Source organism: Capsicum annuum, chromosome 12 (assembly GCF_002878395.1).
Source record: "Capsicum annuum cultivar UCD-10X-F1 chromosome 12, UCD10Xv1.1, whole genome shotgun sequence".
In the NCBI taxonomy this organism is placed as follows: domain Eukaryota; kingdom Viridiplantae; phylum Streptophyta; class Magnoliopsida; order Solanales; family Solanaceae; genus Capsicum; species Capsicum annuum.
The window spans coordinates 207,859,838-207,883,995 of record NC_061122.1 but is presented as its reverse complement, the minus strand read 5'-3'; the positions used below and the strand labels follow the sequence as shown (position 1 = coordinate 207,883,995).

General features: G+C 33.6%; 2 protein-coding genes across 7 annotated transcripts; one reads left to right on the top strand and one right to left on the bottom strand.

Moving 5' to 3' along the window:
• Nucleotides 1–2,149: 2,149 nt before the first annotated feature.
• Nucleotides 2,150–8,494, top strand: LOC107850565 (probable rhamnogalacturonate lyase B). Of its 6 annotated transcripts, XM_047400957.1 has the most exons (16): nt 2,261–2,279; nt 2,401–2,475; nt 3,257–3,378; nt 3,878–3,937; nt 4,530–4,649; nt 4,741–4,860; nt 5,163–5,304; nt 5,412–5,582; nt 5,996–6,151; nt 6,243–6,349; nt 6,439–6,529; nt 6,784–6,925; nt 7,027–7,180; nt 7,329–7,445; nt 7,660–7,786; nt 8,011–8,494. In XM_047400957.1, the coding sequence occupies exons 2-16, from the start codon at nt 2,434–2,436 to the stop codon at nt 8,260–8,262; spliced, it is 1,923 nt and encodes a 640-aa protein (XP_047256913.1). In that variant the 5' UTR covers nt 2,261–2,279; nt 2,401–2,433; the 3' UTR covers nt 8,263–8,494. The 6 variants fall into 6 exon arrangements, with proteins under 6 accessions (XP_047256914.1, XP_047256913.1, XP_016550662.1 ...); XM_047400958.1 differs by lacking the exon at nt 2,401–2,475 and having other exon boundaries at nt 2,150–2,279; XM_016695176.2 differs by lacking the exon at nt 2,261–2,279 and having other exon boundaries at nt 2,286–2,475.
• Nucleotides 8,495–9,038: 544 nt separating this feature from the next.
• On the bottom strand, nt 9,039–20,201 carry LOC107850566 (wall-associated receptor kinase-like 20). The gene is made up of 3 exons (XM_016695179.2): nt 19,191–20,201; nt 10,997–11,053; nt 9,039–10,314 (listed from the first exon to the last, which is right to left on the bottom strand). Exons 1-3 carry the CDS (start codon nt 19,966–19,968, stop codon nt 9,269–9,271), a joined length of 1,881 nt encoding a protein of 626 aa, XP_016550665.2. The 5' UTR covers nt 19,969–20,201; the 3' UTR covers nt 9,039–9,268.
• Between the last annotated feature and the right edge of the window lie 3,957 nt (nt 20,202–24,158).

The window sequence follows — 24,158 nt, the reverse complement described above, 5'->3', positions numbered from 1 at the left end:
ACCACATCCGAGTCAATTTTTTTAAGACCCGCATTTGCCCTAGCAAGGTCTGGGAACAAAGCATTAAGGAGGGCCAAAATGGTTTTCATTATGGCCAAAAAGTTACCTACAAAACAACAAACAAGTTAGTTGTACAAGAATTGTCCTCACACTCCCTCTCTATTGTTTTGGCTCTCGGATTTTTTTCTCACTTTGATCTCACAAGTGTCGTAACCTTGCTTGTACTCCGTGAGGTAGTAAGAGGTGGACCAAGTATTACAACGACTCAAAAGAATAAGACACACAAAGGAACGTATACACGAAGGACGGTTTCAAAACTAACTTACAATCTAAAACTAGCTTGTAAGTTAGTAATGGAATCAACAAACTAAACTAAAGAAATAACACAATGAAATTAGAAAATCAAATTTTGAGCTTAAAATTTTCGTGTGAACAGTAACTTGGGTGACATAGCAGCATACCATTGGTCACGACCCCATAATTAGTCACTAGTTGAAGTTTACAAACTTTAGTTACTATGTAATGGAAACAATTAGTTTTGGAGGAAAGATATGTCTTAAATCTCCTTTAAGTCTAATCTTCAAAAAGCAAGACTTGACTTTGTACAATTTCCCACAAAACAAGGTCCCTTGAAACAAGAAAAGTGGTTGAAAAGTAGATGTTAAGTTAAGAAAGTGATGGCTCAAGTCTTCTCACAAACAATTTTACAACTTGTAGAATTACCTTTTTGAATCTATGTTACACTTTGGTTGTCTTAAGTTGTAAGGTGAGATGAAGAACAAGATGAACACCACAACAAACTTCAAGAACACATCAACAACACAACAACAATTTCCACCCCACAGCAAACATCAGCACACATCACGGTCAATTTTAGTGTCAACACACGGCCAAGGTTCTTTTTGGTGTTGTATTTCGATTTTAGCTAGGGTGAAGGTTGTGATGAATGTCAAGAACTCAACAACAACTTTATCAAGAGCAACAAAAACACCAACAACATCCAACCAAGACTATAACAAGAAGTTCATATGTCCAAGAACAACAACTTCAACACACCGCCATGGTCTTGTTCACAACAACAACATCAATTTTTTTAAAGCTCAAATCTAGATTGACTCAAAGTGTTAATGGACAAGAATACTAACACTTGAAACAACAACACAAGCAAAATAGATCCTAGACCTTGACACACAACATTCGGCCAAGATACAACAACAAGAAGTTCAACTTCTCGGCCAAGATCTCAAGCTCAAGAAGACGTTTTTTTTTTTTTGTAATTTTCTTAGCAAGAAAGCCCAAGATTGGTATTGTAAGAACAAAATCAAAGATGGCTTTGATACCAAATGATACGGGACAAACAAGGGAACACCAAAATTAGTCCAAAAAACAGTCCACAAAATGGAAGAAATCCGTGAACTTTTTTGGAGACCAAGTCTCGGCTTCCTAAGAACACAATAATAAGAAGATAACAAGGTGTTTATTACACCAAATCAGCGGACAACAAACTAGATTAACAATACAAGATGATGAACAAGAAGACACAAATTCGGATTTAACAATAACAACAAGAACACAATATTACAACACAAACACTAACCAAGATTACAAGAAGGTAAAAGGATAGATACATAGACCACATGAAGATATAATCTTAAGAACCCAAGAATGGACACTCTTGGACCCTTAACACTGCACACAATAATAAACCTATCTCTTACGTGACACAAGATCGAATTCCACCTCTCTAGCATCAACGCTTCCAAGCAAGCAACAACAAAAGAGAATCCACCCTATTGTTGTATCCTAGTTTCGGTGGTCACTCTTCTCGCTATAGAGAGAGCTTGTTACAAGTCTTATAAGACTCACAAATATCATTCAAAAACTAAACTAAAAATCCTACAATGTGTCTTTTATAGCTATAACAAAATATAAGTTAAAATGATCAAAGAGTGGGCACCCATCTAGTGTAATTTATGGGTTGATTTGGGTGCATTTTGGGTCTCTTTTACACTTCAATTGCACGTGTCAAGACTCGGGTCCAACACGCACTCTCCTAAATCCATATCCGTGATTATTCCCGTATCAGATGGTCCACGAGACACAATGGGGACAAGTTGGATTATTTAATTACATTGAAGTGTGTCGATATGCGTTTTCAAAGCCCAAAGTGTTTGATTGTTAGGTTAGGCCAAGTTTGAACATTTGTTCATGTGTTATGCCAACATATAAATAACCAAAGGCAGTTCAACTTTTTGCATATTCAAATCCATACTACACTGGTAATAGGATGTCGCTAATGTATTCTTTAGAAAAATATTATGTCTTTTTGGCTAAAATATCTCTCTCTATCTCTACATATATGTATATATTGATATGTATGTTTCTTCTTCATTGCATAAGTGGGGACACAGACATTGTTACTTTAGGGAAACAATGTCTTCTAGACGACTGCAGTTAAATGCTCAAAATGACTATGTAAACTTTCTATCCTTTTTTCCCAATCTTGCAAATTCTTTCAGAACTTATTGCCATTAATTTTGGCTTTTGATAATACTTTCCTCCTACTCCCTCTTTTTTCTTGATATACTGTTAGCTGTAGTAGCCAGTAGGTATCTGCTTTGAGAAATTAGCTCAGAAACAAGGGAAGGTTCTGTTTTGCTGATTGTTTTTTTTTTCTTTGTGTGTGTGTGTGTGGTGGTTTGGAGGGGGGTGGGGGGGGAGAGAATGGATGTGCAAGAAAAGTTGACTATTTAGGTAACGCTCAAGAGCGGTGTGGGATGCAAAGATTGAATTTTTTTTTAAGAGAAATTTCATAAAAATAGTTTGAAGAATAAATTACCATTTGTAGCTATAGTCTGTGCTTATTACAATTTAGAGTTGTATTTGTTCATACTATATATGTTTTCTCTGTATCTTGTTCTCTCAACCTAGTTGTATCAACATAGAATTTCGTTGGATACATTGAAGCTGTTTGCTCAACCTAGTTGTATCAATACATACAATTTCACTGGATACATTGTATATTATGTATTTGTTTGCGAAGCTAGTTGTATCAATACATACAATTTCATTGGATACGTATTATATATTGTATCTGACTATCTGTTTGCTCAACCAAAGTCTTGATTTCGAAATCTACTCTCAGGACTTGAAGTCGAGACTTTGGTTACAGAATGAGGAATCTTATCCATCCACCATAGTTCTTGGTAGTAAAGATTGTTTTTTTTACCTTCTGTAAGAGTGTTTTCGGTTGTAGGTGGTGATAAACAATGGAGTTGTGGAAATAACTTGGACAAATCCAGGAGGAATTATCAGAGGGATAAAGTTCAAGGGAATTGACAACTTGCTGGAGCTAAACAATAAAGATTTGAATGGAGGGTAAGTTTACAGAATGTGTGATTACACTTCCTCCTTTGTTTCCTCATAATGCCTTTAAAGTCAGTTTCATATTCTGATAATCAAATAATCAGTTACTATCTTGTTTCTTGTACTTTAATTATCGTGTTTTTCTTCTTTCTTTTTTTTTTTGCTATAATTACTGCTTAGAATGTTTGTTATGCTTTCACTTCTGTTTGTTCTTTTTCTATACTTCTTTAGTCTGTTTTTACTTGAGCCAAGGGTCTATTGGAAACAGACTCTCTACCTCTGGTGTTAGGGGTAAGGTATGCCTACACTCTACCCTCCCTAGACCTCACATTATGGGACTACACTGGGTATGTTGTTGTATAATCAAAGAAATCTGTCTTTGAGGATGTAAAAAATCTGCTACAATATCTGAGTGTCTGTCTTTCTATCATTTTATTAAGATGATAATCCAGTTTTTTTGCAACCATAGTTGAATAGATTGTGATTTATTTGATATTGTTGAAACAAACAGGTTTTGGGACCTCAATTGGAGCAAAGCAGGCAGTGAAAAAACAAGGGGAAAATTTGACACGTATGTACTCTTTTCCCTCATCCTTCCCACTGATACTCCCTTTGTTTCAATTTGTCTGTTTGCTTTGGACTTGGCACATGGTTTAAGAAAGTAAAGAAGATTTTGAATCTTGTGGTCTTAAACTATAGATATGCAGAATGTATCAAAATACCCTTTAATCTTGTGAGCTTAACATGCCACGTCAAAAGTTAAAATTAAAGAGTTGCCAAAAAAGAATAACAAACATTCTTTTTTTGAATGTACTAAAACGAATGTAAGAGAAACACATAGAAACGAAGGGAGTATTGCATAGAAGTATCAGATTGCATAGCATATTCGGTTAAAGATATTGTGTATTCTTTGAACTTGCCTTTTCCTACTATAGAGAACTGTTAATGTTCAACATTAGGCTATGTTGCTCGGGCTTTTCAAAACTAATGTGGGGTGCATATCGGAGCCTTCAAAAGTGGTGCATTTGGACACGGGTGCAGCCTCATTTTGCGGAAGTCCAAGCAATATAGTAGTTAGAGCGCTAAAGTAAATTAACCAAGGTTTAGAAGTGTAGAGACTGCTTTATCGTCGTTCTTTTCGGTTGTGTGGATTATTGATGCAGGATACAAGGGACAGATCTGCAAGTTATCGTAGAAAATGAGGAGCAGATTGAGCTTTCATTCACAAGAATGTGGAATCCAGCAGTCCAGGATGAACAAGCTCCTTTGTATATTGACAGGAGGTTCTTGTTTTATTAGCTAGTTTTCTTTTGAAGATTCATTATATATCCTCATAAATGACCATAAACGAATCATATTCGTACTTACTTGCAGATTTGTAGTATTTCGTGATGTCCCGGGATTCTATTCGTATGCCATCTTTGAGCACACGAAAGACATGCCTGCTTTCAACCTTAACACAACCAGAATTGCTTTCATGCTCAATAAAGAAAAGTAAGAATCGTTCATAGCTATTTTCTCAAAATGAAGCAGCATGTTGAAGTGAGCAAACTTGATTCAGGTGCAATGGTCATGCTCATTTTTCATTCGACATTCTATCATGGGAAAGTAATGATCTGAATAGGTGTAGAAAAGGAAAGAAAAATGTATTTGTCCAACGTTCTTTTGAAAGCTCTCTTCATAAAACAAAATGTTTTTTTCCTTAAGGATATAAAATGATCATTTTCTAATAAAACAACCATAAAAAAACGGAAACAAGGAAAAGTAACTATCAATTATCCTTCTGAAATTACCAGGTTTCACTACATGGTTATAACAGATGGTAGACAAAGATTTATGCCTAGTGCAGAAGACCGGCTTCCAGGGAGAGGCGAACCGCTAGCCTATCCTGAAGCAGTTCTCCTCGTTGATCCTGTAGAGCCAGAGTTCAAAGGAGAGGTATTATACTTATGGGAACTTGCAGCATTAAACAAAGTAAGGATGTATCGTAAATTAGAGTTTATAGTGCACTTAATTTACTGTCTCCTTGGGATCCCCAAGTGCAGGTGGACGACAAATATCAGTATTCACTTGAAAACAAAGATAATCAAGTGCATGGATGGATTTGTTTTGACCCACCTGTGGGGTTTTGGCAAATCACTCCTAGCAATGAATTTCGTACAGGAGGGCCCTTCAAACAAGATCTAACCTCCCACGTGAACCCGACTACCCTTGCTGTAAGCGATTAACATACTCAATTGTCCTAGTTTATCAATTGGAGCAATGGTAAAGCTGTCTCCATCTGACCTATAGGTCATGGGTTCGAGCCGTGGAATTAGTCACTGATGCTTGCGTCAGGGTAGGCTGCCTACAGTACACCCCCTTGGGTCCGGCCCTTCCACGGACCCTGCATAAACGTGGGATATATCGTGCACCGGGCTTCCCCCTAAGTATGGTTTCAGTGAAAAATATGCACTAGTTGCTTTATAATCCTCATTGTCCTCCCATGATTTTCTATTATAGAGGTTGGAGAACAATCAAAGCCAACAATGGTTTATATGAATACAATCACATAGTGATCTTTCCCTGGCCTAATTAACATGATTCCTCTAACTATTTTCCAGAAGTAATTTCTTAAATTTTCTTGCAGATATTTCTAACTTCCCACTATGCTGGTACAGATCTTCTGGTAAAATTCGAACCTAGGGAGGAGTGGAAGAAAGTCCTCGGCCCCGTATTCACATATTTTAATTCTGCATCAGATAAAGAAATGGCTCTATCGCTCTGGGATGACGCAAAAAGACAGGTCAGGGACAAAGAGAATAGAAGTTGAATCCACAACAGTTAAGCAGTAGATAGTGTTATTCTTGACATAATTTCACGTTTTTATTACTTAGATGAATGAAGAAGTTCAATCCTGGCCTTACAGTTTCCCAACTTCTAAAGAATTTCCTAATTGTGGTCAAAGGTGTGTAGTTAGAGGTCGAATGCTAGTGCAAGACAGGTACTGCTCTCTCTTACCTTAATTCCAAATTTTACATTTCCAGGTTCAGTAACTATGTTGTCTAAGTAGTCTAATGATCTTATGGACAGATACTTAAGCAAGGAAAATTTACCTGGAAAAGATGCATATGTAGGACTAGCGGCCCCGGGAGACGCTGGATCATGGCAAAGAGAGAATAAGGTACTTTTGTCTTTCAGTCTAAACCGAACGGGAAACACTGTGCCTTTCAATTACAAGCTCACCTCATCTGGATCAACCGGTTTAAACCTATGTTTCTCAGAATCTTCACAGTTAGCGCCTGCTGAGTGCCGGATCCTTCAAAACTATGCATGTTTATTGGATCTGACACAAGTGTGGCAACATTTTTAGAGAGTCCAAAACAACACAGATTAAAACCACTAACAGACATGCTATGCATATTACCATTTTACCAGGGTTACCAATTTTGGACTACAACGGATGAGGACGGCTACTTTGTCATTACAAATGTACGTGCAGGCTCATACAATCTTTATGGATTGGTACATGGATTTATCGGAGATTACAAGTATGAAGTTGTAATAACTATAACAGAAGGTTCTATTTAAGTAGCTCCTTTTTCAATTAGAGTCCATGCTGAAACTTTCTGCTTTATCGAACATTCTAACTTGTAACCATTAGCATTAATATTAATGCAGGTTCTGATATTGAGTTGGGTGAGGTTGTTTATGAGCCTCCAAGAGATGGTCCTACCTTATGGGAGATCGGTATCCCTGACCGCTCCGCTGCAGAATTTTATATTCCTGATCCAAACCCGAAATACGTTAACAAACTTTACATAAATCAAGACAAGTGAGATCCCTTACCAACTTCATAAATTTAAACAGGCTACTGTTCAAGAACCAATTACTGAACAAAGAAATTTACTTACGTATATGTTCTTGCAACTCTTGTACATTTGGGACTGAAAGAAAATATTTTTTTGTAACTTTTTTCGCAGGTTTAGGCAGTATGGCTTGTGGGAGAGATATGCAGACCTATATCCTGATAATGATTTAGTCTACACAGTTGGAGTTAGTGACTTTCAGAAAGACTGGTTCTTTGCACAGGTGAACAGGTAACCACTCCTTGATATACCAACACTGCTTTGTCTTAACATTTTTGTCCAAAAGACTCGTATTTTGAGATATATTGGACGATAAGTAATCATTTCCACCACCAAATTATAGGGGAAAGAATAAATCTAGTGCAACTGATGATTTTCTTTAGATTCCCAAGTTATTCCCAAGACTCGGAAGAACTTGATCGATGTGTAAATACCTGATGTGTAGGAAGATCGGTGACAATGCATATCAAAGTACTACATGGCAAATCAAGTTCAATAGTGATAATATGGATCAAGTTGGAGCATACACATTGCGCGTAGCACTTGCAGCTGCCAATCATGCTGAATTACAGGTATCATACACAAATTTCTTATATAATGTGAACATGAATTGAATTGGTTGGCACCATTGTATCTCGCCTAGCAATAGCCTGTTTGGTCAGACTTCTGAGAAACCAAAAGTGCTTGGTTATTTTTATTTTTTTTTTAAATGCTCATTTTAGAGAGTTTGAAACTTTTTGTAAAATTATCTAACTAATAGTGGTGGGCTAAAATTGTTTGAAACTTTTTGTAAAAGGTCCGGATCAACGATCCAACAGCAGATCCTCCTCTACTTTCAAGTGGAGAAATTGGAGGAGACAATGCAATTGCAAGGCATGCTATTCATGGGATCTATTGGTTGTTCACTGTAACAATACCTAGTTCTCTACTTTTGGGAGGAGAAAACACCATATTTTTGACACAAGCAAAGACAGCCAACGCGTTCCAAGGGATTATGTATGACTATATTCGCTTGGAAGGTCCCTCGTTCCAGAATGGAAACCTTTGATTAATTTTTCCACACAGAAAATCCGAATAGAACTACTCATTTGTTGCTATTTCATAATGCAAATAAAAAGGATCACATTTCTATAGCATTTCGCATTTGTCAACCTAGAGCTTCATTAATTTGAGAGAAACTTCTTCGAATTGGATGGTCTGAGATGCATTTTTCTTGCAAATATTTGGCTACTAGATTGAGGGGCAAGTTTTGATGCATCAAATTACAAAATTTACTCCTATTTTCTCTGGTCTTCACCTTTACTTCAGATTAATGGTGCCATTCCATATATAATATGCCGTTGTTTTGGTTCAATCGTGATGTATATTCAATGCAGTTAAGTTACTTGAGATCCATGGATCATGACATGACAAGTGCTTTTGGCCAAGCTTTTGGGAAAAAAAAAAAAAAAAGAGAAGAAGATGACAAGTGAGTAATAGGCTAATAGAGATCAAAAGTCTTATTTTATGAAATGACCGATTTGTTGTGATCAAGTAGCTACTTAATGTTTTATCTTCTCCTTTTATCTTTTGCTATTATCTAATAATTTTATTTTATCCTTTCTCTTTGCTTTTTTTTATAAATAGCTCTACCACGTATCCTATTTCTCGTATAGGTTTGTCCTTCAAATTGCTCATGTGTGAGATTATGTAATAACATAGAACAATACAATCTATCCGAAGTTTGAATTCGTCGAGACAATACAGTACAATGCAATACATCACAATACAGTAACAAAGTGTAAGTGGACTTTTGATTTTGGCAGGAAGAGGATGGAAAAGAGATTAAAAAAAAAAAAAAGCAACTCTAGATATGTATGTATAAACTCAATCACTCTCCAGTTGTATCAACAAGAAATTCCAAAAGAAGAATATTTAATAAACTTCATAATACGGAGGTCTTTATTTCTCACTTTCTGGCTTTCACTCCCAACCTAAAATACACACAAGCAGGGGCAGAGGGAATCTATGAATCTCTATGGTAGAAAATTAAATTGTTTACCATTTTAAACATGTCATTCCATTGGTTTTGCAGTATTAATAGTGATTATGTACTCAATCTCCTCGGCTACTTCTTTCATGGAAGGCCTTCTCTGTCTTTTTTCCTCCAAGCAACTGACAGCCAGGAAACCGAGTGCCTTCATTGTCTCCAACTCCACGCTACTTGCTCGCTCCTTTAGTGCAGGATCAACAGCATCCATTATTTTCTCTTCTTCTACCAACCTTTGCACGTATACAGCCAAGTTCACATCATCCTGTGCTCGATCAAAGTCTATGGCCTTTTGGGATGTCAAGAGTTCCAACAACACAACCCCAAAACTGTACACATCACTCTTGTCAGTCAATTGGTAGTTCCTGTAATACTCAGGGTCAAGATAACCAAGTGTACCCTGAGCACAAGTGGACACATGACTCAGATCTGTGTGAGCCAACCGTGAAAGACCAAAGTCTGCGACCTTAGCATTCAATTTCTCATCGAGCAAAATGTTACTAGACTTGACATCTCGATGGTAAATGGGAGGAACTGCAGAGAAATGCAAGTAAGCAAGTCCCTCTGCAGTTGCATGGGCAATGCTGAGCCGGCGATCCCATGTTAGAAGTTTGCGTTGCAAATGCAAATGATCACTAAGCGTTCCATTAGGGATATACTCATAAACAAGCAATGGTTGTTCAAGCTCAACACAACAACCTAGAATGCGTACGAGGCTCTTGTGGTTAACCTGACAGAGTATTCTCACCTCATTGAGAACTTGATCAGTGCCTTTAGTATTCCCTAGCTTGGCACACTTAACAGCAACCTCGGTACCATCATCAAGTATACCAAAGTAAACTTCACCATAACCCCCAGCACCAAGAAGGCGGTCCCTAGAGAAATTGTGCGTTGCTTTCTTGATTTCTTTGCCTGTAAACAGCTTCGCAGATCTTACACCACCTGAGCAAAGAATATCTTCCCGTTCACGAGCTAGTCGATCTTGTGCATCCTTAATTCGCTTGTGACGTCTGTACACAAAAATCCCAATTACAGCAGCAATCACTGCCACACCCAAACCTGATGTCAAACCTGCAAATCCAAGAAACATTCAAGTATCTTTTGGCAACTCTTTTAACACCAAAAACAATATTGACCAACAATGTTAATAACTAGATAATTCCAATTATCATAAGCTCCTTGAAATCTCAAAATAGAGTAAGAACCTAAGTTGCTCGGACTCAAGTGTAGATGTCTGATGTGGGTGCGATCTAGAGGTCGGGTTCGATGATCTAAATTTTAAGATTCTAGGATATAGATCCAGATAAGCATACGGGTGCAGTCAAGAGATTCAGCTAAAATGATTAAAATATCTAAAAATAGAGTTAGTCCAAATTACGAGTCATTCTGTTGAAAACCTACAAGTTATTCCAAGGATAAAACATTGATCAAAAGTAAATCTCCTAAGGAGATAAAAGAAAAACGACTATCATAGACATTTCTATACACAAGCTATTCCAATTTATTTAGTTTCACCTCTACTTTTATTTTGATTATAAAAATCATTCTATCTGTCCCAAATTTCTCCGTCCATTTTGGGCAAAGTACCCAAATTTGATTCATCAAATCCAGGTCGTGTCAATATACGTGCAGCACAGAAAGTAAACAGTTCGAGCAACTTAGAAGAAAACATAGTGATATGATCAAATTTACATGAAATTTTTGAAATCGCAAGCAGTTAGACTAAAGATCGTGTGCCCCAGTTATACAATACCTGCTATTAGTGCAGTGTGGTCGCTACCACAACCATCACGATCTTGGCATGTCACATCTGCGTATCAAATAAATAGTCAAAAAAAAAAAAAAAAGGGCCCACCCAAATGCAACCCAGATAAAGAAAAGATGCAGAAATGGAGAATTAGTCCAAATTTCTTTAAAAAGGATCAATACAAAACAAAATATATAGAAGAAAAAAACATTATTTATCACCTTATAATTTCCTCAACCATTTCCCTTTCACTATCCCAATTTAAAAGAAAACACATTCGAACGATTACTATTCTCCCTTCTCAATTTTTGTGACATATTTAATATTTTGAGATTCAAACTGATTGTAAATTCGGACATACAATCCTTCCAATTTTTTTAAAATAAAATTTATATATTTAAAGAATTAATAAAAAATATTATAAATTATTAATTAATAACTAAAATATTTTTTTAAAATATATATATATTACTACTATATATAAGGAGGATCTCTCATTTGGTACTCCTCACAAACATTTTAATGCAATTAAAAAGCTACACATGTTTACTTACTTTTTATATATGTTACATTTGTCCTCATTTGTCATTTTATGATATTTTTATTTGAGACTTTGTAATTTTTTTTGTACTCTTTTTGTTTTTTTTTTTAAATCTCTTCTTATTTTTTTTATTAGATTACTTGTTCTTTTTTACTTATTTCTTATATTAAAAATTAAATACTTTTCTTGCTTATTTATTTTAGTAAATCACGAAAGACTTATAACTTTTTCACATTATTATTATTATCATCAAGTAATTAAGTAAAGTATGAATAGCTAAATTTAAATTTTTAAAACATAATTTATAAGGATAATTTTACATACTTTACCTTTAATATATTAAATTTTTAAGTTAAAGGAACAAGTAAAAACGAATTGAGAGAATATCCTTTTCTCTCTCTTTTTTTTTTTTCATTTTGCTTGATCCTTGTACTAATTTTTTTTTTCTTATTATTTTAGCAAATAAAGAAAAATTTATTATTTTCTTTCAATATTACTCTTATCACTAAGTAATTATACAACATAATACCAACATGAGTTGTGGTGCATTGGATGGGGCTGCTCCACCCTTAACTAAAGGTTGAGGGTTCGACCCTGGGTATGGAGAAAACTATGTCGGGAGCGTTGCCACCTTAATGGATCCTGCAATGCGCGATCCGGCTTAGTCGAGGCTCCAATGCGGACACCGAACACCGGATGGGAAACAAAAAAAAAACTATACAACATAATAGTTGTCAATCATATACTTTCAAATCATAATTATCGATATAAATAAGCAAACTCCTATTTAATAGTTTTTTATTAATAGGAGTACAATCAACAAATGTAAAATAAAATGAAACGGATAGAGTGTATATTTATTTTTTTACATTTTAGTAAAATTCGTGCAACTTTGCAGTTACAGTCTCATTTTCAGAGCATTTATAATTTTTTAATAATACTTATTCTCTTTTTGAGTGTGTTTGGTACAAACATGATTTTGTCAACTAAAAGCATTACTTTAAAGATATTTTTTTTAAAATATTACAGCGTTTCTTACTTATTTTCTTATATTTGATATGTAAGTAAAATATTATTTTAAAATTATTTCAATATAATTTAGATAAGTACTAGAGGGATGGGAATGTAAGTAAATATTATTTAAAAATTATTTTTATATAATTTAGATAAGTACTATGAGGGATGGGACATGGAGTGGTAGGGATGAGAGCTATGGTGGGGTGAAAACAAGGTGTATTGAAGAGCGAAGAGCTTAATGAATGTGAAATATAGAATATAATTTTTCTACTTTCAAGAAGTCATTTTTATAAGTATAAAAAGACTTATTTTCTAGAGAAAATATTTTTTTCAACAATCTATCAAATATGATTTTTTTTTCTAAAAACATGCTGAACACATCACTTATTTATTTTAAATTAAATTTTATGTCTATTCATATTTGCTAATTATCCTTCGTACTTCCTTTTTCATAAATAAAGTCCTTTAAAAGTTATCCAAATATAATAAAAAAACTTTAATAATCATAATAGTTTGTCAAACAAGACATAATCAACGTATAACTAAATTAATTTAATTATGTAGCAGAAAATATGATTTAAATTAATTTTTTTAAAATAATAAAATTTAAATTCTTTATCATGAGCTTGGGCTCGAGCTTAGCACGGGCGTTATACAACTAGTATATATAGTAATTCGTCAAAAAAAAAAAACTTATATTGACTTTTACGGGTCGTTTAGTTGGGAAATAGTTATTCCGAGATAGTTAATTTCGGGAATAGTTATCCCGAGATTATCCAAAATAATTTATCCCACCATGCATAAGGAATAAGTTATCCCATCAATATGGTGTAAATAGTGGGATAAGTTATCCCGGAATTGACTAATCCTCCAACTGTTGAAAATGAAGAATAACATGAAAATTTTTTGTGTGTTTTTTATTGATCACCGTACACTCCAATATATACAATCATGAGAAAGAAAGTGCACCTATTTTCTGTACACCTGTCACTATGTCTTAACAATCCTAACAACTTGTGCAAGACAAAGAATAGAGATTATTCCTCTCTATGTAAACGTATTAACATTTGTCTTTAATTGAGCCTAATAATTGTGATTTGAAAACAACTCTTTTGGAGCCTAAAGAACCATTCTTCTTCATCAACTCATCATTTGTTTCTTTCTTTTCAAACTCAATTTGTTCCTTGAGCTATATGAGAAGTGTCTGAAGATGTTGATTCAGGAAACGGGTGAACCTCCAAGAGTGATGTAATAAACACTGACCACTGATTGATCTTCTGGTGTCTGGGCATCGCACCCAGTTGGAGTCACAAAAAGCAATTAAATCAAAAGATGAACTAGAAGCAAAGAAAATACCCAAACCAGGATCTAAGAGCAGATAACGGAGACATCTTAAAGTCGCATCAAAATGACGTTGTCGTAGGGATTGCATGAATTAACTAAAACTTTGTACCGCAAATGATAGGTTTGGGCGTGTATGTGTGAGGAGATTCAATTTTCCTAGTAGCACTCGATACACAGTCGGGTTGGGTAAAAGATCCCCTTCATCAATTCGAAGGCTTGTGGTTGGATCCAAAGGAGAAGAAACCGGCTTGGAGTCAATGCAACCAAACTCATTCAACAAATCCAACGTAAATTTTCTCTGTCCCAAAATGATACCCTGAGGCTCTCTAATGATTTCCATTCCTAAGAAATAGTGAGCAACACCTAAATCCTTTATTTTGAACTCAGAATTGAGAAACGACTTAAAGGATTCAAGTTCTGAAGGATCATCCCTTGTTAGCAAAATGTCGTCAACATAAACTGCTAGTATAGATACTCGTCCTTGAACTTTCTTGAAGAAGAATGAATAGTCATTGAGAGAATGTGAATATACTTTGAAATTCAAAGTAGCAGTTAGTCGAGCATACCATTGCCTTGAAGATTGATGCAAACCATGTAGGGGACTTCTTAAGCTTGCATACATGTGATGGACTAGGTGCCTGCATTCCATTAGGAAACCTCGTATAGACCACTTCCTGCAAATCACCATGTATGAAGGCATTATTGACATCCAATTGTGAAATATGCCAATTTTTTTCACTGCAACGAACAAAAGACATCGAATAGTTATCATTTTAACAACAGGGGAATAGGTCTCGATAAAATCTATACCCCCTCTTTGAATGTCCACCCTTACAACTAGTCGTGCCTTGAATCTTTCAACTGTCCTATCTTGTTGATACTTGATTTTATAGACCCATTTGCAGGGCAATGCCTTCTTACCTGTAAGCAATTGAACTACATCCCACGTATTATTTTCTTCAAGTACCTCAAATTCCTAGGCCATGGCACTCTGCCATCCAGGATGTAAACATGCTTGGGAGTAGGAAGTAGGCTCAGTGATAAAAGAAACTGAATTTAGAAGAGACTGATTAGTGAAGGAAAGATCAGAGAAAGAAAGGAAATAAAGAGAAAGAGTAGCAGCAAAACAATGCTGCGTGAGGTCAGTGAGAATGACCGAATTACAAACATAGTCATTTAGATATTTAGGAGGATGATGACCTCTTGAAGATTTTCTAGTAGCTACAAGTTGTGATTGAGCAACTGACATTATTATCTCCTGATGTGACTCAGATGAAGGAGAAAATGAGCTAGACTGGTAGGTAATATAGTAGGGGAATCTGAGTTATCTGATAGGAGATCATTAGGAGTAAAGAGAGGTGTAAGAGAAGAAGAAGGTTCTGTAAAGTCAGGAATAGATCGAGTGAAAGGAAAAGTAGAGAGGGTACAAGAAACATCTGAAAAAAAATAATGTTTTCATAGAAGACTACATCCCTTGACACAAATTTTGTTTGAAGACAAATCTAAAACCTTGTATCCTTTCTTCCCAAAAAGATAACCCAAGAACACACACTTGATTGATCTAGGGTCCAATTTAGACCTATGCACAGGTAAAGTGGAAGCATAACAGAGACAACCAAAACTCCTTAAAATAGAATAGTTAGGTGCCTATCCAAATAACATCTCATAAGGAGTTTTCATGTTTAGAAGTTTTGAAGGGAATCTGTTGATCAAAAAAGTTGCAGTCAAAAGGCATTCTTCCCAAAAATGTATAGGAAGTTTGGATTGAAAGAGAAGAGCTCTACAAACTTCTAACAAATGCCGATGCTTTCTTCCAACTATTCCATTTTGTTGCAGAGAGGAAACACATGATGCTTGATATATTATCCCTTCAGAAAGTAAAAAATTAGAGGCTGCCTTACTACTGCCTAATTCTTAGAGTATTATCACTTCTAAGAATTTTAACTTTACTGTGAAATTGTGTTTGAGTCATAGCCAAAAATTGTTTCAAGATGGTAAAAGCATTAGATTTGGTGCTTAAAAGAAAAGTCCATATAGCTCGACTATGATCGTCTACAATGGTGAGAAAATATCTAAACCCATCATGTGTTGGAGTTTTGTAAGGACCTCATGTGTCAACATGTACGAGATCAAATATATGTTTAGATTTTGTGATACTAGATGCGTAAGGTAATTTAGTTTGTCTCGCCTTTGCACAAATATCACAAGGAATGAAAGTAGAATTAACAGGAACAGAACAAATAGACTTTATATTAAAAAAAGGCATGTGACCAAGTCTACAATGCCAAGTGTTTACATCAATCGAAACTGCACCTAGAAACAAAGAACTATTAAAAACTTGTGCTCTAGCACTTTGATTATAAGAAAAATTGATAACATTGCTGGAAGAAGGAAAACTAGCTCTAGGCTTGAGTTGACTGGTACTAGCTGAATGCAGAAGACATAGCCCTCGACTGACTTTACGAAGAACCAGCGACCTCTTCATTGAAGGGCCTTGCAGAATAGCACCAAAAATAGAGAAAGCGAGAATTGATTTGAACTGTAAACATAATTTGTAGACTGACAACATATTGTCATGGAAACAAGGGACAAAAAGCATATGATGAAGTGTGTATCCTGGTAATAAAGAAACAAATCTAGATTTAAACACGAGAGCTCTTGTAGAATTAGAAAGATTGACATATATAGGTTTAGGAAGCGTTTTAACATCAAACAAAAGATTAAAATTAAAGGCCATATGCTCGGATGCACCGCAATCCAGAATCTAAGAAACTGAATTTACAGAAACACTAGTGTAAGATCTAGGAGAGGTTGGACCTAACTCAACCTCAAGAGTTAGCTCATGAGGAGAGGATTGCTCAAGACCATATAAGGAGACCAAGAACCCTTTAACCCACTAATGTGAGACTCCAACACATCCGCACGCCCAGGGCTGGACATCTGTAGCGTGAACAATATAAATTGGGGGGCCCAACATCGGAAACAATGAACTGGGTGGGCCTGACTTTGATACCATGATAAAGAAATGGACCTTGGACTTAACTCAACCTCAAAAGCTAGCTCATGAGGAGATGATTGTCCAAGACTATATTAGGAGATCAAAGGTCCTTTAACCCACCGAAGTGGGACTCCAATTCCAACCAAATATAAAATAAAGTGTAATTTTATCCTAAAATTACTTATCCCTTATACCTCACACCAAACGATCCCTTAAAATTCCATCTTTGTCACCTAAATTAGAAATGAGAGTAATAGCATATTTGGGATTGCTTATTTCCCAAAATAAGCACCTATTTTGAAGAAAAAATATTTTTTTAAAAACGAGGGTGTTTGATAAACTTTCAAAAGTGCTTTTAAAAATAAGCAGAAACAGTTTTTCTGCTTTTTCCAATTTTTGCTTCTAAAAAAAAGTAGAAGCAGAAGTAGAAAATTATTTTTTTATGACAGAATTATCTCTATCTCACACACACACACACACACACACACACACACACACACACACATATATATATATATATTCTTCCTCTTCTTCCCAGAAGCAGAAAATTTTTGCTTCTAAAAAAAAGGAAAAGCAGAAGCAGAAAATATTTTTTTATGACAGAATTATCCCATATATATATATATATATATATATATATATATATATATATATATATATTAACATATCTTACAAGTTTGATTAACGTTTGATTTTTAAAATTTTACATTTCATATTTAAATCATAATTCTTTATGATTTATATATTTTTATTTTATTTTCACTCATTTTCTTTAAATAAATTTGAAAATATCATCAATGATGATGACTAAAGAATATATAAGTTATTTTATTATTATTAATGATAACAATTGACAAATGAATCACGTTACAAGATTGTACTTTGACATCACATATAAATTTTTTCTCGAATATTTAATTTTCAATAAATAATTCATGAAAAGTGACATATTTGTTAAAATATAGTATGTATATATATATATATATATATATGATGACTGTTTATTCGTAGTAAATTTTGACATCATAAAAATATATTAAAAAAAGATAACAAATAATATATAGAATTTTATTTTAAATATTTGTCATCAAGTAGTATGCGTATATAGTGTATATATATATATATATATGATGACTGCTTATTCATAGTAAATTTTGAATCCGTAAAAATATATTAAAAAAATATAACAAATAATAGATAGAATTTTATTTTAAATATTTGTCATCGGATAGTATACATATATGAATTTGGCTACTTAATTTCAAAATTGAAATGGTAAAGACATATCCAAAAGAAAAGACAAAAAATAACAAATATTATCTCATTTAGATATTTGTAAAGATGAATATAGTGTTTGCTAAATTTTAGTAAATTTGACAAAGTAAAATGAATCCAAAAAATAATGTAACAAAAAGAAGATAGATTCTAATTAAATATTTATTTGACTTTTTTTTCAAACCTTCTATTCATTCAACGAGTTTAGCGTATTGCACACCTTCTCCTTCATCTATAAATACAGATAATATTTCTCATTTATACATATATTTTATTGCTCTCCAAAATATAAAGTCATCTCTATTATTAATAAGTTATTTTCTGAATCAAAATTGCTTTCTCATTTGAAGGTATGTTTTTTTAATAATTATCATGTTATAATTAAATTTTTTATGTGCATCATTCTGTGAAATTCTTTGATTTTGTTAAGTTTTTAGTTTGATAATAATATTTTTATTTCACTATTTGGTGTAATGTTATTATTATTAATCATATATCTCTAATACATAGAAAATGAGTAATGTTGAGAATTTTTGTGATATATGAAGGGCCAATTATTTTTGTCATTAATTTTTTCATATGTAGTGATTTAATTTATGAAATAACTTTTATATTCATCTTTGTTTAATGTTTTAAGTAATATTTAAATTATTTAAGTAATATATCACCATTTAATTTTTTTAATAATTTATGTATATAAATATTGATTGAAAATTCTAGAGTACGTACTTTTTAATTAAATAAAAAAATTTAATTAAAAATATTATAATAGATATTTAAAATAATTTTTCTTTATAAATTAATTTTAGTAATAAAAATCTGTTGAGATCATTTATCTCAAAAAAGCATTTCTTAAAAAAGATTATTCAAACATAATTTGATTATCAAAAACATTTTTCAAATGAATTTACCAAATATAATTTTTTTTTTTTTAAAAAACACTTTTTTAAAAATACATTTTATAAAAGTGCTTCTCAAATAAACAATTTTACAACATCATCTTAAACGGGCCTAAGTTCACTTACCTTGAGCACATAACGCGGCAACAGGATTCCAATGAAACCCAGAATGACAGAAACACCTGCTAACTCCACTCCCATTCGGGTCGGGTCTACACGTCGAATCCGAATCACAATCACCCTGACCCGTACAAACCGGTTCCGGTGGTGAAACCCACTGCAATTCCATTCCAGTTTGCGGCCATCTCCGAACCGGTAACTCCCAATCCAAATTCACAAAACTCCTATAAGCGCGACAACCCGATTCCCTAACCCGAATCATATGCGACGTTGACGATCCACCTGCCCTAAAAGTACAGCAAATTGGCGCGTTCCTACACGCTCCAGCGCCAATCTCTGAAGTTGAATTCAAGTAGGTGTGACATAAGCTCGTTGATGAGCAGTTTAACGGAGACCGAAGCAACTCCTTCGAACAGTTTAAGTAAATGATCGTGTTGCTGCCGGTGATATTGAAGGGGAGAGATGAATTGAGCTGAACGCCAACTGTGGAAATGTCCTGTGTTACACACGAGGTGTTTGACACGAAAGGTGATGGTTGGATAATGAGTCGTTGTGACTCAGGAGAAATTGAAGAGATGGGGTAGGAATTGTTGAGACTATCAAAAATGAGTTGCCTGCTATTACAACGTATTTTGTACAATTGGTCGCCGCAGTCGGGGCCAGTACTGAGTGGGTAGGGGACAGGAGAAGATCCGCAATCTGCACACCGACGAGCACTGAGTGCTGCAGGGACTGTGTGTAGCAGCATGAGGAGCACCAGGGTGGAAATGGAAGAGGATGCCATGATTTCTTTTGCTTGGAGTTGGAGGTTGAGGCAGGTGAAAAGGATGTTTAATTGATTTAAAGAGAAGTTTCCGCTAGCGCGGGAATCGAGCAGGGCTGCTATGGAAAATGAGAGTTATTTTTTGGGAGTTAGGGGTTGAGGCAGGTGAAGAGGGTGTTAATTGATTCAAAGGAAAACTAGTTTCAATAACAGCCGGATTATAAGGAGTGTCATGATGATTAATTATCTCGAGATTATCATTCTGAAATTATAATTTTTAAAGTAATTTATATTAAATGAAAGTAAAAATAATCTCACAAAATGAGATAAAAATAGAATATCTCAAAATTAAATTTGACAAAATTTGATTTATAATATATTTAATTAATGATATAAGTTAATATCAAGATAAACGTATGACATCAATCAAGTATGATATCAATCAAATATGATATAAATTTAGTATGAAATTTAATTATAAAATATTCTTTTACCGCGTATCAAACAAATCAAATATGATATAACTTTAGTACAAACAACAACAACAAACTCAGTGTATTCCCACAAAGTGAAATTCGAAAAAGTAGAGAGATTGTTTCCGATAGTCCCAACTCAAGATGATATACCTTTAATACAAAATTTAATTATAAAATATTCTTTTACTGTGTATCAAATAATTCTTAAAAATTTATTATATACAATATTACTAACGTTTCTTTAAAAAGCTATTTTTATAACTTAAATTCATCACTTTCTCCGTCATATAATAGCAGCTTTAAAAGTCAAATTAGTGGATTTAAAATCAAATTATTCTTCCTATTTTTTCCCTAGTTCTGTTAGTCAATGGGTGTTGAGGCAGGGGAAGAGGGTTAATTGATTCAAAGGAAACTCTTTGCTATATGTGGAGGTCGACTCAGAGCCGAATTATAAGGAATGTTATGGAGATTAATTATCTCGATATTATTATCTTTAAGATTATAATTTTTGAATTAACTTATATTGTATAGAGGTAAAAAATAATTTTATATTGAATGAGATAAGATGAAATATCTCAAGATTAAATTTGACAGAATTAGATTATCATGACATGTTTGATTGATGATGTAAATTAGTAACAAGATAAACGTATAACATTAATTAAATATGATATAAATTTAATATAAAATTTAATTACAAAATATCTCTTTTATCGCTTATCAAATAATTTCTAAAAAATTATTATATATTATAATATTACGTAATATTCTTTTAAAAAAATTATTTTCATAATTTAAATTTATGACTTTTTGACCATATAATAGTGTCTTTAAAAAGTCAAATTAGGGAATTTAGAATCAAATTATTCTTCCTATTTTCTTCCCTGATTTTGTTAGTCAATGAGGTTGTACTATAGTTTATTGTAGTATTTCTTTTTGGGTAAGAAGAGGAATTTGGAAGATAGTGGAGGAAAAGTCAGAGAGATTTGGAAGATTCTTTATTAGATATTTCCAACTACGGTTGTTGTAATATCTTAAATTTCTTGACTTTGACTGCAAGCTCATATCGCCCATCAATCATCATACTTATAAAATGTCATTTGATATGCATATTAAATTATTTTATAATATTTATTTAAGTTGTAAATTTTTAAAATTGAATGAGATAAGATGAAAATATTTTACCATTAAATTTGAGATAAATTATCTTTAATTTTTACATTATCAATTAAATATAATATAAATTTTATTTCAAATTCAATTTTATTATATTTCATCTTTATCTCGCACAATCCCTAATAGCCCTTACTTAAGAATATTCGCACACTTTTAACTCTATTGTTGTCTACCAATCTCTCAAGTATGTTTTGTTTTTTTATTTTTTATTTTTGGTGTATGTGTGGGGGGATAATGTGTGTTGCATGTATGTTTGTTCTTCGGCTTTAGAGCGGGGCACCTCACACAAATTCATGGCCTAAGACAAAAATCAAACGAAAATCTTACATTTTTAAGAAAAATAATTATTTTTATAAAATCTATTTTTAAAACTATATAATTATATTTAATAATTCTTTTTTAATTAATAATATAATTAATGCATTAAAAAGTTTTTACTATATCAAATTCCTAAATTTTTTTATATAAAAGGTTTATTTTTTCTATAAATAGTATTTAATATATTTCTTAAAATTTGTAATTTATTATTACTAAAAAAAAAAAAATCTCTTAAATTTTGAGGGCCTTAGACGACCGTCTTTTCTCCGAAAGGGTTGAGCCGTCCCTGCTTTAGAATTTTGCTTCTTTATTTTTTTTTATAAAAGCCATAAATCACTCCTAAATTTTAATCTTTCTATTTCAGGAAGAGACCCTACACTTAATTAGTACCTTCTCCATTGACCAACTTTAATTTTTACTACTTAAACAAATAAATTTTGACCTCAAAAAATCTTAATCTTCATTATATGGAATTTTCCTTTTTCAAGATTTGGCCTGAACACTAACTAATTTTTGAAACTAAAAAAATATGTTATGATTTTTTAATTCTGCGATAGAAATAGAGTTTGATGATTTTCCAAATTTTCATTGATGATTTTGCTTAATTTTGCTTTCTTAAGCTCACTAGAAAAAAGAAAAAGTTTCATTTTTACTTAAAAAAAAAAAGGAGAGAAACTGGGGTGCATAATAGTTGGGTGAAGGCTCAAAGAAGGAGAAAAGGATATATAGGGGTTCGAAGAAGAAGGGAGTTTCGAGGTGGGTGGATGTGATAGGGGTGGTTGTGTCGTGGAGGTGTGTGAGTGGCTTTGAAGAAGAAAGGGGGCGGGGGGATTATAGAGAGGGGGCAGGGAAGTTAAAAGAAGAAGAAAGGGGACTCTGAAGGGTTGGAGGTCGGTTGGATTTGAAGAAAAAGAAGAAAGAGGGTGGGGTAGGGTATTTTTTTTATTTTTAATTATATAATTTTTTTTTTGGTCAACACAAGATTTATTTATTTATAACACAGAGTTTATAGAGGCAGAACTTGTGGCCTTGCCACTATAGGAGTAGAGATCCTATTCAAAAAAGTACTTTGTACAACCTGGGCATTTAAGCTAGAGCTAATATAATATGGGTGAGAGTAATTCTGCTTCACTCTCTTAGCATTTAGGAAATCTTTCTTGGCCACATGCAAAATATCACTAAGTGATAGAGGAGGTTCTCGAAATAATCCAGTACTGTTGTTCATAGTACATACAGTACTCGCATTCCTGGCCATCGTATCTGCTAACTTGGTCTGCTCTCTGTAGACGTGGTGCACTCTGGGATGTGGAGAAGGTACCTAAAATTAGAGATAACATTTAAGTTAGAGCATGCTTTGGTATTTAGCAAATAGGCTAACTTCTGTGAATCAATACTAATTTCAAGCGAGAAGAAGACATGCTAATAAGCTTGTTGTAATCCTAATATGGTGGCATGAGCTTCGCCTTCCAAAGGTTCCGAGCAGTTGCGTGGTCCCTAAAACCCTAAGACCCAATTACCTAAGCTAATTCTAGAGACTCCTTCTAATACACAATGGTTGGGCAGATGGGCATAAAAAGCACAATCAGTGTTCAACATAATATTGGGTAGTTTCGGAGGCTTTCATTTTATATACATTGATATTGTGGATCTTTCATGCTTTGTGGGTCCAGCTAAAAATCAAAATTCAGTCACTTAGTGAAGTATGTGATTCAAAGAAAGCATGAAGTCAGTGTCGTCAAATATAAACTTGCTACACGCAATCCAAACTGATCAAAGGCAAAATAAAAGAAAAACTTTAGATAGGATAAGGGTATGCATGCCAGGAGGAATGTTATGAAGATGAAGTGTAACGAATCGATGTAATCAGTACGAAGGTTTTATATAAGGATATGCTACAGATTGTTCCTCACTTTTAATTTGTAGTTGTTCTAAAAGTGGCGTTACTCTGGGGCAAAACAAGAGAAGACGAGCATCCGTTTCTTCACTCGATGAGGCACAAAGTCTACATGTAGGGGAGTCAAGGATCTTAATATGGTGGAGGTATGCCGACGTAGGTATTCTTTTATGGTTTAGCAGCCAATGAAAATGTTAATGTTTAATCTTAGGCGAAATCAAAAGCTTCCATATCCAATCGAAGTTAGGTCACGTGTGAGTATATGTGTTCGAAGTGGGATTGTCCAATGATTTAAGAGTTGAAATACATGTTTTCACTGTAAAAAGTCCTGTACTTTTTAATCCTCA

Coding starts and splice junctions, on each gene's coding strand:
- LOC107850565 (XM_016695176.2), top strand. CDS start 2,374: ATGTATGTTTCTTCTTCATTGCATAAGTGGGGACACAGACATTGTTAC. Junction 6,926..7,026: donor TGTAATAACTATAACAGAAG/GTTCTATTTAAG, acceptor ATATTAATGCAG/GTTCTGATATTGAGTTGGGT. Junction 7,446..7,659: donor TTCTTTGCACAGGTGAACAG/GTAACCACTCCT, acceptor CCTGATGTGTAG/GAAGATCGGTGACAATGCAT.
- LOC107850566 (XM_016695179.2), bottom strand. CDS start 19,968: ATGGCATCCTCTTCCATTTCCACCCTGGTGCTCCTCATGCTGCTACAC. Junction 11,054..19,190: donor TGCCGCGTTATGTGCTCAAG/GTAAGTGAACTT, acceptor TTTGATACGCAG/ATGTGACATGCCAAGATCGT. Junction 10,315..10,996: donor CCACACTGCACTAATAGCAG/GTATTGTATAAC, acceptor TTGGATTTGCAG/GTTTGACATCAGGTTTGGGT.